Source organism: Haliotis rubra, unplaced genomic scaffold, assembly GCF_003918875.1.
Source record: "Haliotis rubra isolate DU_JTF1 unplaced genomic scaffold, ASM391887v1 Scf17, whole genome shotgun sequence".
Classification (NCBI taxonomy): domain Eukaryota; kingdom Metazoa; phylum Mollusca; class Gastropoda; order Lepetellida; family Haliotidae; genus Haliotis; species Haliotis rubra.
The window spans coordinates 2,395,543-2,416,704 of record NW_025765669.1 but is presented as its reverse complement, the minus strand read 5'-3'; the positions used below and the strand labels follow the sequence as shown (position 1 = coordinate 2,416,704).

Here is a 21,162-nt window from a genome sequence, read left to right as displayed (position 1 = left end):
CTAAAATCTTAACAATAGGCAAACATATCATAGTCCAAGAAATCGTTATCATTTTTTCCTGACAACAAATTTTTCTTGTAATTATTGTGCCAACTACTTATTTGAAACTTGTGGAATACTCTAGACTAATCCATATGAAACAAAAAAATACACTCCTCATTCAAGATCATTGATGAAAATAAATTTCCTTCTTTCAAATTTTCTTTGATGCTGACTGTATACTTGTGGAGAGTAGTTAACTGGATTAACATATTTTCATCATATACACTGTTTAAATGAAATGTAGGTTTGCTCAAGTCATGGCTGAAGTGGAAAGGCCATGCATTTATAGACAAAATAGATGAACCATCCACAAAAATCAAATCACAACATTAGTGAGGAATTTCAATGGCTCACTGAGAGCATTCTAGTCCTCGAAACGAAATGCTATTTGGGTTGATTTTCTACCATAAAAAAAATCATGTTTAACAAAAATATTTTTTGTTCACCTCAGAAAAAGAAAGTATCCCTCTAGGAGGCACTTAAACTCATTCTAAAAAATATACATGATACGTGATTAGGCTGTAAGTTTCATCCCAAAAGTGTGCCCAGTTCTTTTATTATCATACATTTCCACAAACAAATGTGATTTCAATAATTTCACAGCTTTTCAATCAATCTGGCAAGAAGTTTACATGCATTCTTATAAATGATGACAAGTTACATAAGGTCCAAGCAGCTGGATTGATTTTGAATTCATGACAGTGTATACATTCCTATCCTCTCCCCCCACCGATACAAATTTGATACATGGTTTCTTGTCAGAATGAGATGCTAGCCAGACAATTCCATCCCACTCCATTCAAATCAAAAATGTCGATCTCTGCAATGTGCAGCTAAATTCGTTTCCTGTTTAACATGGACTGAGTGAGGCTGCTCTATGACAATTAGCCTTACAAAGAAAAGCGAGGGTATAAAAATAGCGAGACGGAAAGCATCGATACTTGGGGCTGTTTGCTCGACTAGTTTTGTAGCTAAAGCAACACATTACTGAACATTGATCATAGACACTACAGAGTTGTATCTCAATGTGGGTCACATATACTGATTAACTATGCAGAGGCAAGTCAGTCCTCTCTACTGGTGGGTCTGTCAGGTCGGTCTGTCACTGACTCCAGCTTGTCAGGGATGCTATATCTCATTGCTCGGCAGTACACAATGCTGAACAATCCATGCTCTATCTCTCATTGCTCAAGGTCACACAATGCTCTGGCCCTACACAATGCATCACCCATGCTCTCCTACCCCATCACCCACGCCTCCTACCCCCATCACCCATGCTCTCCTGTACCCCCATCACCCATGCTCCCTACCCCATCACCCATGCTCTCCTACCTTAACTAACATGCTCTCCTACCCCATCACCCACGCCTCCCACCCCCCATCATCTATGCCTCCTACCCCATCACCCACTGGAGTGAGTGAGTTTTTGGCCTTACAATCGCTTTTAACAATATTCCAGCAATATCCACAGCAAGGTCACCAGAAATAAACTACATAAATCACTTCAATTTAATTGATATTTCAACCTTATCCAAAAAAAGGAAATAATAATCATTTTATTTTTCTACAAACCTATCCAAGTACCAGCTTTTTCAATGCTGAACAATCCATGCTCTATCCCTCATTTAACAAGGTCACCCATGCTCTCCTACCCTCATCACCCATGCTCTCCTACCCCCATCACCCACGCCTCCTACCCCCATCACCCATGCTCTCCTACCCATCACCTACTCCTATCCTACCCCCATCATCTACCACTTTCTCCTACCCCATACCCATCACCCATGCTCTCCTACCCCCATCACCCATGCCTCCTACCCCCATCACCCATGCTCTCCTACCCCATCATCTACGCTTCTCCTACCCCCCCTATCACCCACGCTCTCCTACCCTCATCACCCATGCTCTCCTACCCCCATCACCCACACCTCCCTACCCCCCATCACCCATGCTCTCCTACCCCCATCACCCACGCCTCCTACTACCCTTCTCTATCACATCACGCTTCTCCTACCCTCATCACCCATGCTATCCTACCCCCATCACCCACGCCTCCTACCCCCATCATCTACGCTTCTCCTACTCCCATCACCCATGCTCTCCTACCCCATCACCCCACCTCCATCACCCACGCCTCCTACCCCCATCATCTACTTCTCCTACCCCCATCATCCACCCACGCTTCCTCCTACCCCATCACCCATGCCTCCTACCCCCATCATCTATGCTCTCCTACCCCCATCACCCACGCCTCCTACCCCCATCACCCACGCTTCCATACCCCCCCATCATCTTCTATGCTCTCCTACTCCCATCATCTACGCCTCCTACTCCCCCATCACCTACGCCTCCTACCCCCATCATATATGCTCTCCTCCCACTCCCCATCATCTATGCTCTCCTACTCCCATCACCTACGCCTCCTACCCCCCATCATCTATGCTCTCCCACCCCCATCACCCACGCCTTCTACTCCCCATCATCTACGCCTCCATCACCCCCATCACCCCCATCACCCATCCTCCTACCCTCATCACCCATGCTCTCCTACCCCCATCATATATGCTCTCCTACTACCCCATCATCTACGCCTCCTACTCCCATCACCTACGCCTCCTAACCCCATCATCCACGCCTTCTACTACCCCATCACCCACGCCTCCTACCCCCATCATATATGCTCTCCTACCCCATCATCTACGCCTCCTACTCCCCCATCACCCACGCCTCCTACCTCCATCACCCACGCCTCCTACCCCCATCATCTACGCCTCTTACCCCCATCACCCATGCCTCCTACCCTCATCACCCATACCCCCATCACCCACGCTCTCCTACCCCCATCACTAATTCCTTCCTACCCCATCACCAATGCTCTCCCACCCACAAATCCAAGCTGTAATGCAACCCTCCCCCCTGACACATGCCCTCCAAGACCTTGGTGCCCATGCTCTCCTATTGCTATCACCCATGCTCTCTTGACCCACTAACCCACTGTAATCCAAGCTGTAGTCTCAAGACCCATGCCTCCCACCCCTAATCACCCATGCTCTCTGATGTACTCCAAGACCCATGCACTCCCACCCCTATCACCCATGCTCTCTGACCCACTAACCCAAGCTGTAATCCAAGCCTACCCCATCTCTCATGTACTCCAAGACCCATGCACTCCCACCCCAATCACCCATGCTCTTCTACTCTGCCACCCAAGCTGTAATCCAAGCCTACCCCATCTCTCTCTGTAACCCAAGACCCAAGCCTACCCCATCTCTCATGCACTCCCACCCCAATCACCCATGCTCTTCTACTCTGCCACCCAAGCTGTAATCCAAGCCTACCCCATCTCTCATGTACTCCAAGACCCATGCACTCCCACCCCCATCACCCATGCTCTTCTACTCTGCCAACCAAGCTGTAATCCAAGCCTAGCCCCCATCTCTCATGCACTCCAAGACCCTGTCCCCATGTACATATTTCCGTCTTCTCCTGATTATGGACACTTCTATCATTCTAACAGAATCTGATCATTAAATGGGAATATTTACCATTAAATGCTAGAATATTTACCAGCACCTTGGACATAAAAATTTTCAATATTTACATAAACGCATTTTGGCTGTAAAATTCATACTGAAATATTTCCTGTGAAATCTCAGTACTTCTAACATATATATATATTGTCACACAGTCAATGTATTCCGACATGTTCATGAGTGTGAATCATTTTTCTAGAGGCACATTTTTCAGCAAGCCAACATTTCCCATAATGCTTCACATCATCCTGCAATGAAACAGCCAGGGCACCTTGACAACCTTTGCCATTGCAACTGTCATTTAAACACACAATTATTCAAACAAAGTCACTGAGCATGGCGAGGCAAACAATTCCCTAAAAGAAAATCACTTTCTACAACCAACACCACTTAATGCGAAACGCATTAGCATGAGCTTTCATGACTTCATGGCATTAGACATTCTTTATTGTCCATTGCCACAAATGTGCATTCACTGTCTGACAATGGTCCTATGTGGGATGAAAATAATAGTTTTAAATAAATCCACATAACAAAATAATTGATATTTCCAAAATATCTTATATCTTTCCTATGTATTCAACTATTCAGCAGAATAGATCTTTTCGGAAAAAGCTCGTTGCAAATAACAATACAAATATACATGAATAACCTCTAAGGAAAGCATTGTCTTCTTACAGTTTTCAAGACAATGATTAGCTGCATCTTATTGCAGTTTGTTTACAATATTTAGATTTCAGAATCCTAGTGACCTCTATATGCTCTTAAAAAAAAAAGTCAAGGATTAACTGATTCCTTCATGCGACTAGTTTACCTGGCATGGCATATCAACTTAAGTGGGACAGTGGGTAACCTGGTGGTTAAAGCATTCGCCCGTCAAGCCAAAGATGGATGTTTGATTCCCCTGATGGGTACTAGTTTGGTTTTACGCCGCTTTTAGTAATATTCCAGCAACATCACGGCGGGGGACACCAGAAATGGGTACTATGTGTGAAGCGCACTTATGATGTCCCATGCTGCACTATTTTGCTGCACTATTGCTAAAAAACTTAACTCGTATAATCAGGTGTTGTCAAACTGTTTTTGAGCAGAACATCTTCCACTCTAATATTTACCACTCCTAAAATCCACAAGTGCTGCTTTAATGCTAAGGAAACCATGGATATTACAAATTGAGATTCAAACCCATGATCTTCACGTAATCAAGGGACATAACTCTGTACAACTGTGGCACATCATCCAGGCCACCAACACCCTATACAGATGACAAACATTAGCTAACATAAAGATCTTTATCACTGACATTAAGGTATATCTCAGAATATATTCATGCTAATCCTGCATATTTTATTGAAATGAACACATACAGCCTATGCTCTCCTTCCCCATCACCCATGTCATCCTACCCTCATCACCATACAGCCTTACACAAAACCTGTCTTGTCATTAGTGTTACCAAATCCACTATCGATTATCGGAGGATTGTGGTGAACGATTATTGATTATGATTGAGTGAGTGAGTTTTAGTTTTACGCCGCTTTTAGTAATATTCCAGCAACATCACGGCGGGGGACACCAGAAATGGGTACTATGTGTGAAGCGCACTTATGATGTCCCATGCTGCACTATTTTGCTGCACTATTGCTAAAAACTTAACTCGTATAATCAGGTGTTGTCAAACTGTTTTTGAGCAGAACATCTTCCACTCTAATATTTACCACTCCTAAAATCCACAAGTGCTGCTTTAATGCTAAGGAAACCATGGATATTACAAATTGAGATTCAAACCCATGATCTTCACGTAATCAAGGGACATAACTCTGTACAACTGTGGCACATCATCCAGGCCACCAACACCCTATACAGATGACAAACATTAGCTAACATAAAGATCTTTATCACTGACATTAAGGTATATCTCAGAATATATTCATGCTAATCCTGCATATTTTATTGAAATGAACACATACAGCCTATGCTCTCCTTCCCCCATCACCCATGTCATCCTACCCTCATCACCATACAGCCTTACACAAAACCTGTCTTGTCATTAGTGTTACCAAATCCACTATCAATTATCGGAGGATTGTGGTGAACGATTATTGATTATGATTGAGTGAGTGAGTGAGTTTAGTTTTACGCCGCTTTTAGCAATATTCCAGCAATATCACGGCGGGGGACACCAGAAACGGGCTTCACACATTGTACCCATGTGGGGAATCGAACCCGGGTCTTCGGCGTGACGAGCGAATGCTTTGACCACTAGGCTACCCCACCGCTTGATTATGATTGAAGTATATACATTTTTAATGTTATCACCAATTTCATGGGTTTTCCCCCAGGTTTTTTCTAATGTATGTTGTTTATAACTAATCCTGTCAGGCAATGACATACACGCATGCAAAAAGACACTGGAATTGTAATTAAACAATAAAAGTGGTTAAAATGTTACAATGTGCATAGCTTTACGCTGTTGAGTGCATGTTTGTTCGTAAATATTTGTCAAATTTAATTTTTACTTTACTTCATTCAAGCGTGTTATACTAAAACAACAAAATTCTGATTAATTGAAAATATGTTTTTTACAATCGATAAACAATTTAATCCTTCTTTTGATCGATTTTCGATTATTTTCGATCATCGGAACACCACTACTTATAATGGGGGAGCACAATACAAGGCCAACATGCATTGTACCAGAACGAGAATTACACCTGGATCTCTGTCATGAGCTAGCTTGTTGACCACAAAAGAACCACCAAGGCCCAAATTCTTCTTGAATTTCAAATGCACCTAAAAATAATAAATAATTTACATGGTAGCTACCAATATATCAAAACCTACGACATATCTTAGCATGTTTCTGGAAAGATCAATTTCAGTTCACTTCACATATTTTCAAGGCAATTATGCCAAGATGCAAGAGACATAAGTAGCAATAACTGAAAGCCACTTTTAGCAATATTCCAGCAATACCGTGACGGGGCACACCAGAAATGGGTTTCACGCGCTGTACCCATGTGGGAAGTCGAACCTGAGTCTTTGGCATGACTAGTGAACGCATTAACCACTAGACTACCCCACCGTCCTCCAATAACTGATCATGTTTAGTGTTCATTACTTTACAAGCGAGTTTGGCTTTATGCTGATTAAACAGGATTCGAGACATATCACACCATTTCTCTAAGATGTAATTTCATAGAAGATAATTTCACATACTACACAAAAAAACATACCTCATCTGCATATCCTAATAAGAAATTCCAGAATACTCTTCAAAATAATCAATACTGACTATCTCACAAACATGTTCTTCTGAATGACTTGTAACATTAACAGAAATAAGATCTCCATTCTCTGGATCGTCATACTCTCTTGATAACTGCTGTTCCTCTTGTAACACTGACACAGCATATGTTCATTCTCTGTCCTTATTCTCTCTCAGTGTTAGCATTTCTCTCTCATAACATTAACAGACATGGCAAATCTTGTTTACTCAATCCTCATTCAGTCTTGATAAAAGCTATTCTCTTTTTAACATTAATCGAGACAGCAAACCTTCTTTCTTGCTATCCTCTTTTTAACATGAACCAAGACAGCAAACCTTTCTTGCTATCCTCTTTTTAACATGAACCAAGACAGCAAATCTTCTTTCTTGCTATCCTCTTTTTAACATGAACTATCCTCTTTTTAACATGAACCAAGACAGCAAATCTTCTTTCTTGCTATCCTCTTTTTAACATGAACCAAGACAGCAAACCTTCTTTCTTACTATCCTCTTTTTCTTTCTTACTATCCTCTTTTTAACATGAACTAAGACAACAAACCTTCTACCTTTCCTACTATCCTCTTTTTAACATGAACCAAGACAGCAAACCTTCTTTCTTACTATCCTCTTTTTAACATGAACTAAGACAGCAAACCTTCTACCTTTCCTACTATCCTCTTTTTAACATGAACCAAGACAGCAAACCTTCTTTCTTGCTATCCTCTTTTTAACATGAACCAAGACAGCAAACCTTCTTTCTTACTATCCTCTTTTTAACATGAACCAAGACAGCAAACCTTCTTTCTTACTATCCTCTTTTTAACATGAACCAAGACAGCAAACCTTCTTTCTTGCTATCCTCTTTTTAACATGAACCAAGACAGCAAACCTTCTTTCTTACTATCCTCTTTTTAACATGAACTAAGACAGCAAACCTTCTACCTTTCCTAAGACAGCAAACCTTCTTTCTTGCTATCCTCTTTTTAACATGAACCAAGACAGCAAACCTTCTTTCTTACTATCCTCTTTTTAACATGAACCAAGACAGCAAACCTTTCTTGCTATCCTCTTTTTAACATGAACCAAGACAGCAAACCTTCTTTTCTACTACCATCTTTTTAACAGTACATATTCATTCTCCCAATCCTCCATCTCTGATCATAAAGTAATTTCTCTCTGGTAACATTAACAATACACCTAGCGGTAGTCATCATTCTTGGTCCTGTCTCTCTCTTAATAACTGAAATATTCTCTTTATAACAAACACAGCAAGTATCCATTCTTTCAATCTTATTCTCTCTTGATAAGAGTCAACCATCTTATAGCATTGAGAGATGACAAATATTTCTCCTTGTAACATTAACAAACACAGCAAATCATTCCCAACCCTCATACTCTCTTGTAAATCATAATTCTTGCAACAGTAACAGGCAAAAAATTCCTCATTCCCCATCCTCATTCTCTTTAGTAACATTAACTCCTGCACAAATCCGTGTTCTCAATCCACAGTCTGTCTAGTGAAATCTTGCAACACAGACAAGAAATTCCCCATTCCTGATTCTCATATTTTCTTGCAACATGAACAGGTAAGAATTTCCTCATTTCCAATCCTCATTCTCTATTGCAACATTAACAGACAAGAATTTCCTCATTTCCGATCCTCATTTTCTCTCCTTCAACATTAACAGACAAGAATTTCCACATTTTCAATCCTCATTCTCTCTTGCAACATTAACAGACACAACCAGTCATCATTCTCATTTCTCACTCTCTCTTGATAACTGAAAATATTCGCTTTTTGACATTAATCCGTGTTCTCAATCCATAGTCTTGTGAAATTGTAATTCCTCTAACACGACCACACAAGAAAGTCCTTATTCCCATTCCTCATTCTCTCTTGCAACACTAACAGACAAGAAAGTCCTCATTCCTGGATCTCATTCTCTTGATGGTCAAATTACATGAACTAGTTGAACATGAACTAGTTGAACTCAACAATACAATAAGAATATCCTACACCTCACACAGCCACTTCACACACCTTGTTAAATTCCTAAACGGACAGTGAGTGGTAAGTCATGTCTACTGCCTTATGAATCAGTAATGACCTGGTAATCAATGGCCATATGCACAGGACAGATAAATATGTTCAGGCCTCAGTTGCTGTCATTATTTCCGATCGAGGTGATCATCGGCAACAACACACTCCGTACACTTAATCAATAAAATATCATAAACTTATCCCATCAAATGTTAATGTCAACTCTGGTGGAGCTGCGAAGATGACTATATTAGGACTCTTTCTGTTATTTGTAACAGTTTTCCTAACAGTGTCCAGAAAGACGAGCAGCTTTAGTGATTTTGAGAGGCAATACTGAAAGGTGTATAAGTGAGTGAGTTGGTTAACCACACGAGTACCCCGAAAAATTAGCTGTTCTAGCAATTTCTAGAGGCAATATCGAAAAGTCAGTGAGTGAGTGAGTTGGGTTAAATGGCACTTTGAACACTGCTTGTATATCACTGCAGGTGGAGTGAGTGAGTGAGTGAGTGAGTGAGTGAGTGAGTGAGTGAGTGAGTGAGTGAGTGAGTGAGTGAGTGAGTGAGTGAGTGAGTGAGTGAGTGAGTGAGTGAGTGAGTGAGTGAGTGAGTGAGTGAGTGAGTGAGTGAGGAGCGAGCGAGCGAGCGAGCGATACCTTTACACCACTTTTAGCAATGTTCCAGAAATATCATGGTGGGGTCACCAGAAATGGGCTCACACATTATTCCCATGTGGGGAATCAACACAGTCTTTAGCATGAAGAGCGAACGCTTTAACCACTAGGCTACCCACAGCCTCCTGGGGGATGAGGTGGAATGGTGGCGTGCCATACATTCTGTCTAATACTATATGAGTTCAATTATTGAGTCAGCCCAAACATATATCTAACCAACACACCAAACAGTGCATATCTCGGAGTCCTTCACACCTTGAAATACATATGGCTGGCTAAAATTATCGATAATCGGAAATATCGTCGACAGAAAGAATTATCAACAATTATCTACATGAAAACCATGTCAATGATAATATCATACTTAAACTATTAAAGTGACATAAAGTTTTAGCATACACAAGTAATACACAGACATTATATATTTGAAAGGCTACTTCTAAAGCGTGTCCAGGATTGTTATACTTAAACTATTAAGGTGAAAAGAAGTTTTAGCATACACAAATAATACACAGACATTATATCTTTGAAAGGCTACTTCTAAAGCGTGTCCAGGATTGTTATACTTAAACTATTAAGGTGACATAAAGTTTTAGCATACACAAGTAATACACAGACATCATATATTTGAAAGGCTACTTCTAAAGCGTGTCCAGGATTGTTATACTTAAACTATTAAGGTGAAAAGAAGTTTTAGCATACACAAGTAATACACAGACATTATATCTTTGAAAGGCTACTTCTAAAGCGTGTCCAGGATTGTTATACTTAAACTATTCAGGTGACATAAAGTTTTAGCATACACAAGTAATACACAGACATTATATATTTGAAAGGCTACTTCTAAAGCGTGTCCAGGATTGTTATACTTAAACTATTAAGGTGAAAAGAAGTTTTAGCATACACAAGTAATACACAGACATTATATCTTTGAAAGGCTACTTCTAAAGCGTGTCCAGGATTGTTATACTTAAACTATTCAGGTGACATAAAGTTTTAGCATACACAAGTAATACACAGACATTATATATTTGAAAGGCTACTTCTAAAGCGTGTCCAGGATTGTTATACTTAAACTATTAAGGTGAAAAGAAGTTTTAGCATACACAAGTAATACACAGACATTATATCTTTGAAAGGCTACTTCTAAAGCGTGTCCAGGATTGTTATACTTAAACTATTCAGGTGACATAAAGTTTTAGCATACACAAGTAATACACAGACATTATATATTTGAAAGGCTACTTCTAAAGCGTGTCCAGGATTGTTATACTTAAACTATTAAGGTGAAAAGAAGTTTTAGCATACACAAGTAATACACAGACATTATATCTTTGAAAGGCTACTTCTAAAGCGTGTCCAGGATTGTTATACTTAAACTATTAAGGTGACATAAAGTTTTAGCATACACAAGTAATACACAGACATTATATCTTTGAAAGGCTACTTCTAAAGCGTGTCCAGGATTGTTATACTTAAACTATTAAGGTGACATAAGGTTTTAGCATACACAAGTAATACACAGACATTATATATTTGAAAGGCTACTTCTAAAGCGTGTCCAGGATTGTTATACTTAAAGGTCACATGCAACCAAAAAATCAAACATAATTAAAACACAATTATCACTTATTCATGACATATAATATACATTGCTGGTTATGAAAAAACATATAAACAAAATTATAAGCGTACAATCGCAAATCAAAAGTGCAATATTGTGTACTTGGGTTTACTTCCCAAGAAACGAAGCAGCCGGGATACCGAACCCAGTCAGAGCGGGTGGGTGTGCACTCAAGTGTAATGGCTAGTTCATTTGCAGATGCCCTCACGGCTGATTGTGTGTGTATATGTAGAGATGTTGGGTTTTGTAAATACATGCTCATTTTTTGTGTATAACATTTTGCAATCAACAGACATCATAACATGTCATGTGTTCAAGTATCACACCTGCCTGTCTGTGTAATTACATAATGTGACAGAGACCGAACTCGGGCCATAAATCAATGCATTTTGTTTATGGTGTATAGCCTGATTGGTGTTAAGTTCAAATTGCATGTGGTCAGTGATAGCAGCTGTGTATTGAATATTGTCATTAGCAGACAGGCAGGCAGACACACAGGTGTCAATAAAACAAGACATTGAGTTTAGTCTGTGACAACGACATATCTATATCACAGTTGGAAATTCTGTCAACGCTAAATAATGGCATTGCTTTTAAGTATCGAAAGTGACTCGGCAAGAAGAACGTGTGGTGAAAAAGACAAATGAAATTATATAAACAGTTAATTTACTGTCATAACATATAAAAAGCTCGCGCCTGTGAGATATCAACAAAACATTAGAAAAATAGCTCACACCAAAGCCTTCACAGAGTATTCACCGGACAACCGCTTCCAAGCTGCGCGAACCTACTTTACCGCGCACGTGCTATAAGCGCAGCCCAGCTGTTGAAACCCGTATTCCCCAGAAAAGTCTGGGGAAAACTAGTGAAACGTTTGAACTCCGATTTCGCGCGTTTTTTTTCATCGCGTTTTTTCAACTTTATAAGTTGAATTTGCATTTTTGACGATTTGTTTCGGTAAGTCCATACCGAAAGGTATCAGAATCTGCAAAGTTGTGTTTTACGTTGCATGTGACCTTTAAACTATTAAGGTGAAAAGAAGTTTTAGCATACACAAGTAATACACAGACATTATATCTTTGAAAGGCTACTTCTAAAGCGTGTCCAGGATTGTTATACTTAAACTATTCAGGTGACATAAAGTTTTAGCATACACAAGTAATACACAGACATTATATATTTGAAAGGCTACTTCTAAAGCGTGTCCAGGATTGTTTTGATGGCAATCCATGAAGAAATGTATCGCCACTAATGTCAAATATCTCGATTTCTTGGGACTCTTTTTTTTCCATTTTGGTTCAAATTTACTTCTGCATATATTATCGATAATTGATTAATATTCAGATACGATTATCCACCTTATAAGCTTGTCCGACTTTTATTGGTAATTGATTAATACTTAGATATGATTATCCATCTCTATGAGCTGTATAGTTAGCCAGCTCTAATATCCTCCAATGTAAAATGTCACCATGATAAGTCTCAAACTGAAAACAACAAGTGGTAACTTGTGCAGTCACACACCAAAACAATTCCTTCTATTCTGACAGCTTGTGTGCCTCCCAGCCCTGAAGTGTGCTTAAGTATACAGAGCAGCTTGTACTATATTACATGACCTGGGTCCTCGAGTCCCTGTCCCCGCCACTAGGCTCCCATCTCCACTCACAGAGAAGGCAGTGTTTCCCAGTACATAATTACAATAGCACAAACACACATAGACACTGCATTTCTTTCAAACTATATCAGGAATTCACTGGGTCATTTTTCCAGTACAGAGGCTTCTTGGTAATAACTATGGGCTTCAAGCCCAAAGGGGAGTCAGGATAGGAACGTGCCATGCTTCAGTTAATAACTCAGTCCAAGATTTTTACTTATGTGAGGTGGATGAAATTGGGTTTAACGTCATGCTTGAGAATATTTCGCTCATATAACGACGTTTTACTTATGTCATACCACCGAATATACTCAGAAACCAATAATAAATGGGGACTTCAGTTAGGTTGATTACATTCAACCAGCAACACAGTAAACTCTTGGTGAATTACTTAGAAAATAGATGTTTTATATTTAAAATATCATGTAAAATATACTATTCCATTCTACATTTATATATGAGGGAGTGAGTGAGTTTAGTTTTACGCTGTTTTTAGCAATATTCCAGCAATATCACGACGGGAGACACCAGAAATGGCCTTCACACACAGTACCCAGGTCCTTGGTGAGACGATTGAACGCATTAACCACTAGGCTACCCCACCACCACTACATACATATATATATATATATATATATAGGATGCCATATTTTGGATGAAATCAGGTAAAACCCTGATATACAAATGTTTCTATTAATTTTTGTCACAATTTATTGAAAATAACTGAACAGTTTAGATTTAATCAATACAGAAGTCTAATTTGTTTCCATTGTGACTGGTACAAATGAATTGTTGAAATATCCGAAACAGTCACAATCAATTTGACAGAAATTAAATTGACATCCATTAACACTACATCAATATTAACATTATTTACAGAAGATCAACAAAACCTATCAATCCAAAACCTTCTTCAGCTCTCAACACCAACATCAACATCTCCAGTTCATCAAATAAACAACACAATTCACCACCCTAAGTTGAAAGTACAAAGCTACATTGGAACAATAGATGCTATACATATCTCAGGATGAACTGCGTCTTCGACTTGAAAGTAGTCACTGAGAAATACCAATGTTTCGCGATGAACACAAACAGGGGAATATGAGATGCTGTGTATCATAAATGCAACATAAAAGCTATCCACATCCAAAGAGAGGCAGAAAAAAGCTATCATCACCATTGCACTCTATTGCCATAAAGCTTTTAAGGAATCAATGCATAGATCACTGCGATGTGTTACACTGGCATCATCCGATGTTTGTCAGCTAGCAACATAATCAGGGCCCCATCCAATACCTGCTCATCAGGCTTGATGAGTCCATGTACAAAGATACCACATATTGCCAGTAAACAGGGCGACAAACAGAGCCTCAGAAACATACGTTCCTCAGGTAATCTCGGCCTAATTATGCATTGGTTGTGGATTTCAAAATCAGCGAGTTCGTCAGGTTTGATGTTTGTTTGTATATTTGTTGTTTAACGGCGCACTCAACAATATTCCAGCTATAGTGCTGCAGTCTGTTAATATTTGAGTCTGGACAGAAAATCCAGTGATCAACAGCATGAGCATTGATCTATGCAATTGGATACAATGACACCTGTCAACAAGTCAGCAAGCCTGACCACCCGATCATGTTAGTCGCCTCTAACAAGCATGCAATTCTAACCGATCTTCACAGGTATTCGCAGGTTTAAAGCGGCTTTTAGACATGTGAAGGAAAATGGGTTGCAACATAACGTCCAATGAGTCAGTGACTTTCGTTTTACGCTGCTTTTAGCAATATTCCTGCAATATCACGTCAGGGGACACCAGAAATGGGCTTCACATTGTACCCATGTAGGGAATCAAACATGGGTCTTGGGGGAACGAGCTATCCCACCCCCTTATCACCTCCACATACATGTGACCTGATATGTGAGATGTACATTTGTATTCATCTGCATTAACAAGGTGTTTTACAACATGTTGAGGTCACTTACCTGGGGGGCGCAACAGCTCCTACGGTTGATGCTGACAGAGGAACCTTACTTTCCGTTTTTGATTTGAACATTCATCTGCAAAGGAATGAAACTATACATCAGATTTCAACATCATCACCTTTGAATGTTTAGTTACATTCAAATCATAGGCTCTTGACATCATTTGATAACACATGCAGACAATGCCTTATTTACCTTGAAGAAAAGTGTCCTCGTTACTGCTTTCTAAATATATTTCTGCTGATTGTGCATAATTATTTTCATTTTGTCTGATAAGACATTTACTTAGAGAATTCCTGTCATATCAGTTTCACGATTTGCAACAAACTGACCAAACTGTACATATATTCCATGAAAAATATGTCAAACAAGTTCCATCTGAAGCAATTTAACCAAGCTCTCCGTGCTTTTCAAAATCAGCTTTCTTAACAGTTATTCAACCCCATTCAAGATCATTCATTACTAACAACACTCTCAAAATGTTGTCATGTCAAATCATGACGATCAGACAAAAATCACAGCACCACTGTCAAAGCTTTAATGGTCATAAACAAATGCAATACTCATCCAGAAAAAAACACACAAAGATTTTGTACAAACGAATTTCACGTAATGGTTTCATAATTTTGTGACTTGCATTATACCAAAACTGGAGCAAAATGTAATGAAATGCCATGAGATGTCCCTCCTAACAGGCAAACATTTCATTATTCCCAAAATGCAATTCCCTATTCCCCAAATGAGAATGTAATGTAATTCAAGTATAATGGTTAAATCTTTATCCTTGATCCACAATGCAAGCGCACAGGACAGACAAAGTCTGTTACATTTAAGAGTTTCATTCAAATTTTACTGAACTCCTCAAATAACACATGATGAAGTACTACATCCCAGGTCTAACTGTCGCCATGACGGTTCTCATCAACCATCTGACATATTATTGATTCAAACACAATTGCTAATGTTTCCTAAGGCTGCAGACATTAGTCATAGTTCAAACATTTTTCACTTATAAAGGGCATAAATCATACATATCATTATTTGTACATTTTTGGCTCTGAATTTAGACTTTTACGAAAAAATTAGGGTGTACAATGTATGAATCACCGGAATCGTTGCATTCGGATATTTTCATTAACTAAGTCACAAACTCAAATATATTAGCAAATGAATGAGCTCAAGTATTATTTTAAATATAGATGATATTTTGGCTCGTTAAACTTATCAGATTCTTTTGGCTCGTTATCATTAACCACAATGCCTCATGCATCGCTCAGATTTGCATTCCTTCCATTTTTAGAAAAGATTAAAGACTTATGAACATAGAAACAGTCACAGGGACAATTCAACATGGACATTTGTGCAGGTGAGCTACGACACTGGGTATGTGGCCCCTAATCCGCATCGGCCATTCACCTACACCAAATATTTTAGTCATTGCTATATTGTTAGCAATATACGATATTGAAAACACATCATTAAGATAAGCCATGTTTTAACACCTCAAAAAAGAAAGGATGTTTTGTTAATATGATTCATGATTGCAAAAAAACTCGAACAATGAAACTTTATATTCTTTGTTAAGAGATTTCACTACATTTCAGAAGTCTTAATGAAGTCATAACAATTGTGTGAGTCAGGTTTCTAAGATTGAAATGAACAGTATTTAAGTCAATGAGTTATGTTTTATGATGCTCTCAGCAATATTCCAGATGGGCTTCACATATCGTCTCCATGTGGGGAATTGAACCTAGGTGACCAGCGGATACTTTAACCACTAATCAACACCCCTGCCCTCAGTATTAAAGTGCAATAATGTCACCTTGATGTTGGAATGAGTGAGTGAGTTTAGTTTTTCGCCGTTTTTGGCAATATTTCAGCAATATCAAGATGGGAGACACCAGAAATGGGCTTCACGAAAATTACCATTCTGAATACATGAGGTGCAGACAACCAAGAAACGTAACCGTGATTTTGGTGCGCCCAAAGGAGGCAACTCTGCAAAGCAAATTGGCACAATTAAATGACCTCTAACATCTGTGCCCCTTGACAAACCTCCCGGACGAAATTCTATCCACAAGACCAAGGAAGTGTACCCCTTCGAAGAATCTTATTAACCTGGGATTTGAACCCAGGATAACCAGATCCTGACGCAATTATAGGACATAACTCTGCAGTTTCTAAGACCGGCATCATGCATCTCCAAGATCTAGTATGAAGTGCTAATCCATGGGCAATATTCCACTTTACATAACTATCATCCAGTCTCATATAAGGCTTAAGACCCAATAGCAATATTCTCCTTATCATTAATAAATCACATCAGGAGAAAGGCTTTGATTTCATCTCCTTTCAAAATGTCCTACAGCTTTAGTGCTTATTAAAAACATCTTGTGTTGTATGTGAACACCCTTCTTTGATAAATATTTCTCCATAAATACGGGGTTTTTTTAATTATATCCATTTGAACTGTTGGCCTGAGTAACTCTGAATTGTGTCACTTTCTCCTGTCATCATTTTACTGGGGTAAAAAAGAAAATTCTTAGTAGGTCGAATTTATTATTTACAGACCATTTTTTCCATCCTACATCATTACAGTGCATTCTTAAGGTTCTGAGAACACCCCACATCTTTGAAGTGATTGACAATTGAAAAATATAATAATTACATGTTTTAAGGGAAACATTTCAAAATCAGGATTCAGATTTACTGATAGCAGTTATCAACCGTGTACGGAAAGAAAGTCAAGAGTGAACTCGTGTCTATATACCATGTTTAATCAAGGTGGAGAGCTTTTACAATGTTGACACTCTAGAGGACCAATAGATACAAATTTCATTATCTTCCTTTCATTAGATCTACACCCCGTAGCTTCAGGTAAATTTTAAACTTTCGTCACAAATGAAAACATTTTTAAAAAATGAAACTTAAACTCCTATAATACACAATCTAATTCTCTGCAATTCTGGAAAATGTGAACTTAACACCTTGTATCCAAGTAACTTAAAGTCGATTTTGGCACAAACAAAACTTGTTTGCAAAATATATAAATTCAACTACAACGAAACACAAACCTAGTTCTCTGCAATTGTTCTGACAAGCAGCTTGTCAAATCTACATCTTGTACCAATATAATCTAAACCTTTACATCGACACAAATACAATCTGATTAATAAAACAGGAAAATTCAGGAATGACAATTCACAATGACAAACACAAATAATGCACAGCAGTTGTTCAGACAACGAGCTTTTCAAGTATCATGGCAATTTAAACCTCTACATTGGCACAAACAAAACCTGTTTCCAAAACCGGAAAATTCAGCTCTCACAATACACAATGATACAAACATAATTCTCTGCAGTTGTTCTGACAAGCAGCGAGGAAAATGCTACATGTATAAGCAGAGCTGAAATCAGCACACACAGAATACAGCGAATCTCTTCCCTCCATCTTACTGCATATTTGATGTTACCCTTGGAAGAAAAAGGAAAAAGGACAACCCAAGAGACGTGGACAAGCAGAGAGAAGTGACTTGGTACTTAGCCTGCTATGATAACTAGAGGTAGAAGATCACAATGAAAGGGACTTCCACTATATTGATTTGCCAATAACATGACACGCGTTTCGTACCAGCTCTGCAAATGGAGGTACGTAAATCTGTAGCTAAACAGCCACATTTTCATTCCGTTCAATATCGGAGAAAACACAGCACTGGCAACCTGGCATCAAAAGAAATAATGCTTTGTAGGATTCATCAACATTGCCGCGGTGTCATGGACGGCAAACGTTGCATGATGGGAACAAGTGCATGCATCATTTGGGCCAAGTTAGTCGCAACATATGCAAAGGGAGATTGGGAGTTATGAAAAGGCAGATTTGATGACAGCTCTCATCAATGTTTAATGTCATATTTGAGGAAAAATCAGGGTTATTACAAGGCTCGGGTTGATCAATATGATTAGTGAGGTAATTGCGTTCCAGTAATCTAACAATTCAAAGACAAGGAACTTTGATAAAAAAAATCCTTTTAACAGTAAATCGAGAAAGAAAAATAATTATCAATAAAATTTCCAATCTGTAGGAACAGAAATTGATATAATACAGACATGAGTCCCTGAATCAGTGAAGAACATGCTTCGTTCTAAGAAACAGCTGACTTGAACACAGCTTGGAGCAATGGATAATAAGTAACTAAATCATTTAATATACTAGTACCCACATTTCTGGCAATTATGGGGATAATCTCAGACAAACAAATGCCCTACATTAGAAAAAGATGTGAGAGAACTTGTGAGGTCCCAAAACATTTGAGTCTTCAGCGGTACACAATTTTGGAGAGGGTCGTGGACAAATTTATGGTTTGTACTAAACTAGAGAGTGTTTTCGTATTTTTGTCATTTCGGGGAGCGTCATGAACAAATGGACAAGGACATGGTGAGCGTCATCCCAAAATAGGTCAAGCATTAGGGGAGGGTCATTATTTTCAGTACATTAGTGCATGAAAAGAGTCAGATCCACCCACCACTGTAATAAATGACTCGTTCCTTAAAACATGCTGTCATGATGGAAGTTCCAATTCTGACTTTAATGAAATATGTCAATATGTACAACCAGAAAACAACTCGTTTTGTCATCTGTGACAAGAAATATCATGAAATGTCACTTTAACATTGATTTTCCTTCCTGTACAAAGTTGTCTAAAAAATCAAAGAATCAATGCTGTTTTTGAGAAACCCCATATTCATAATGCAAAATAGAATTTACCGAGTCTCCTTTGGTACTCATATTTCTTGAAGAATTATATACATGTTCTCTGCCCATGACATTAAAATGGATTTTCAACAACAAATGCTTGCTGTTAGGAGCGACAACCAAGATCCATGTATCCATGATAGTATCCATGTCCTTCCATCCTAAATGTATAGATCAGTACTTATGTCAGTCACTGGATGGTTTGGTTCAGACTCTTTACAGAATGGCATCATACAGCTGGAATATTGCCGAGTACAGCATTAACAACAAAATATAGTGAGTGAGTGAGTTGGGTTTTACGCCCCTTTTAGCAATATTCCAGCAATATCACGGCGGGGAACCCCAGAAATAGGCTTCACACATTGTACCCATGTGGGTAATCAAACAAGGGCCTTCAGCGTGCCGAGCGAACACTCTAACCACTAGGCTACCCTACCGCCCCAACAACAAAACATAAATACATTAAGAAACTTACTGTTATAAATTGTCCTAGTACTACTGATTATTTGTTATTGTTGTCTAAAGTCCCCCACAGTAATATTCCAGCTCTACACAGCTACCTATATACAATCCTGCCTGGACAAGACAATCCAGTGATTGATGTTATGAGGAGCAATCAATTACGTTGCAGCACGACAACATGCCATCAATAAAGTCATTGAGTCTGACCACCTGAATTGACTGCTGGGGACCCAACATAGTAAAAAATCTTCATGGAGACATCCTATTGCTGAATAAATTTATTCTAGTGTCTATGTATCAGGAGATATTCTGATGACTAAAACTATACGATGATTGATCGAGACACCTGCATGTAGTTTCCATTGTAAGTCACAAATATCCATTATTGAGATGAAATGATATTGACATGTTAAAATGTAAACAAATATAAACTTAAACAAATTAGACATGATTTACATTTGATTGTTTCAAATACTGATAAAAATGGTCTTTTTGACATGAATATTTCAAATTTGGAAAACATGAAAGTTTACTGAACAAGGAAACTAAATGAAACAATTTAAACAATGAGGGTTCAATAACGAAATCCCAACCCAATTTCAAAAATTACATTTTACATGAAACATTCTGATTGCAAGCATACTGATGTTTGTTTAAACATATGTATCTACAGATCAAATAAACCTTTTGAGAACTTTAGTTTGATGATTTTCTGCATCAAAAAGCATTTTCCCATCAATCACTATCGGATGCATGCAGTCTATCACTGCATCAGTCCAGGTCAACAGATCAATAATTATGGATCTTATTGATCATAGGATCTTATGGATCTAATAATACAGAAAGTTTTCTGTTCAGATTTTGAATGGTATCAATTCACAGGTTTTAAAAACCTTTCAGTTGGTTTATGAGTTTTCACAACAAAACAGATAAGTGCAATTAAAAAAAATGTTTTGATGGAAAATATAGGGCATGCTCTTTTTTTTCAAATTAAACAAAATGAAAGTAAATAAGCATAATAACTATTATTCCAACCTCCACAAACAGTGAGTGAGTGAGTTTAGTTTTACGCAGCGCCCGGCAATATTCTAGCTATATAGCGGCGGTCTGTAAATAATCGAGTCTAGACC

General features: G+C 38.6%; 2 protein-coding genes across 2 annotated transcripts in view; one reads left to right on the top strand and one right to left on the bottom strand.

Moving 5' to 3' along the window:
* The window catches only part of LOC124272411 (bromodomain adjacent to zinc finger domain protein 2B-like), a 113,325-nt gene that overhangs the window by 67,603 nt on the left and 24,560 nt on the right, over positions 1-21,162 (bottom strand). Inside the window, 1 exon segment of the mRNA XM_046707579.1 lies at positions 14,816-14,890. The gene's annotated coding sequence lies outside the window, so the exon portion shown is untranslated.
* LOC124272410 (extensin-like) lies at positions 2,068-2,892 on the top strand. The gene has a single exon (XM_046707578.1). The coding sequence runs from the start codon at positions 2,068-2,070 to the stop codon at positions 2,890-2,892; it is 825 nt and encodes a 274-aa protein (XP_046563534.1).

Coding starts and splice junctions, on each gene's coding strand:
- LOC124272410 (XM_046707578.1), top strand. CDS start 2,068: ATGCTATCCTACCCCCATCACCCACGCCTCCTACCCCCATCATCTACG.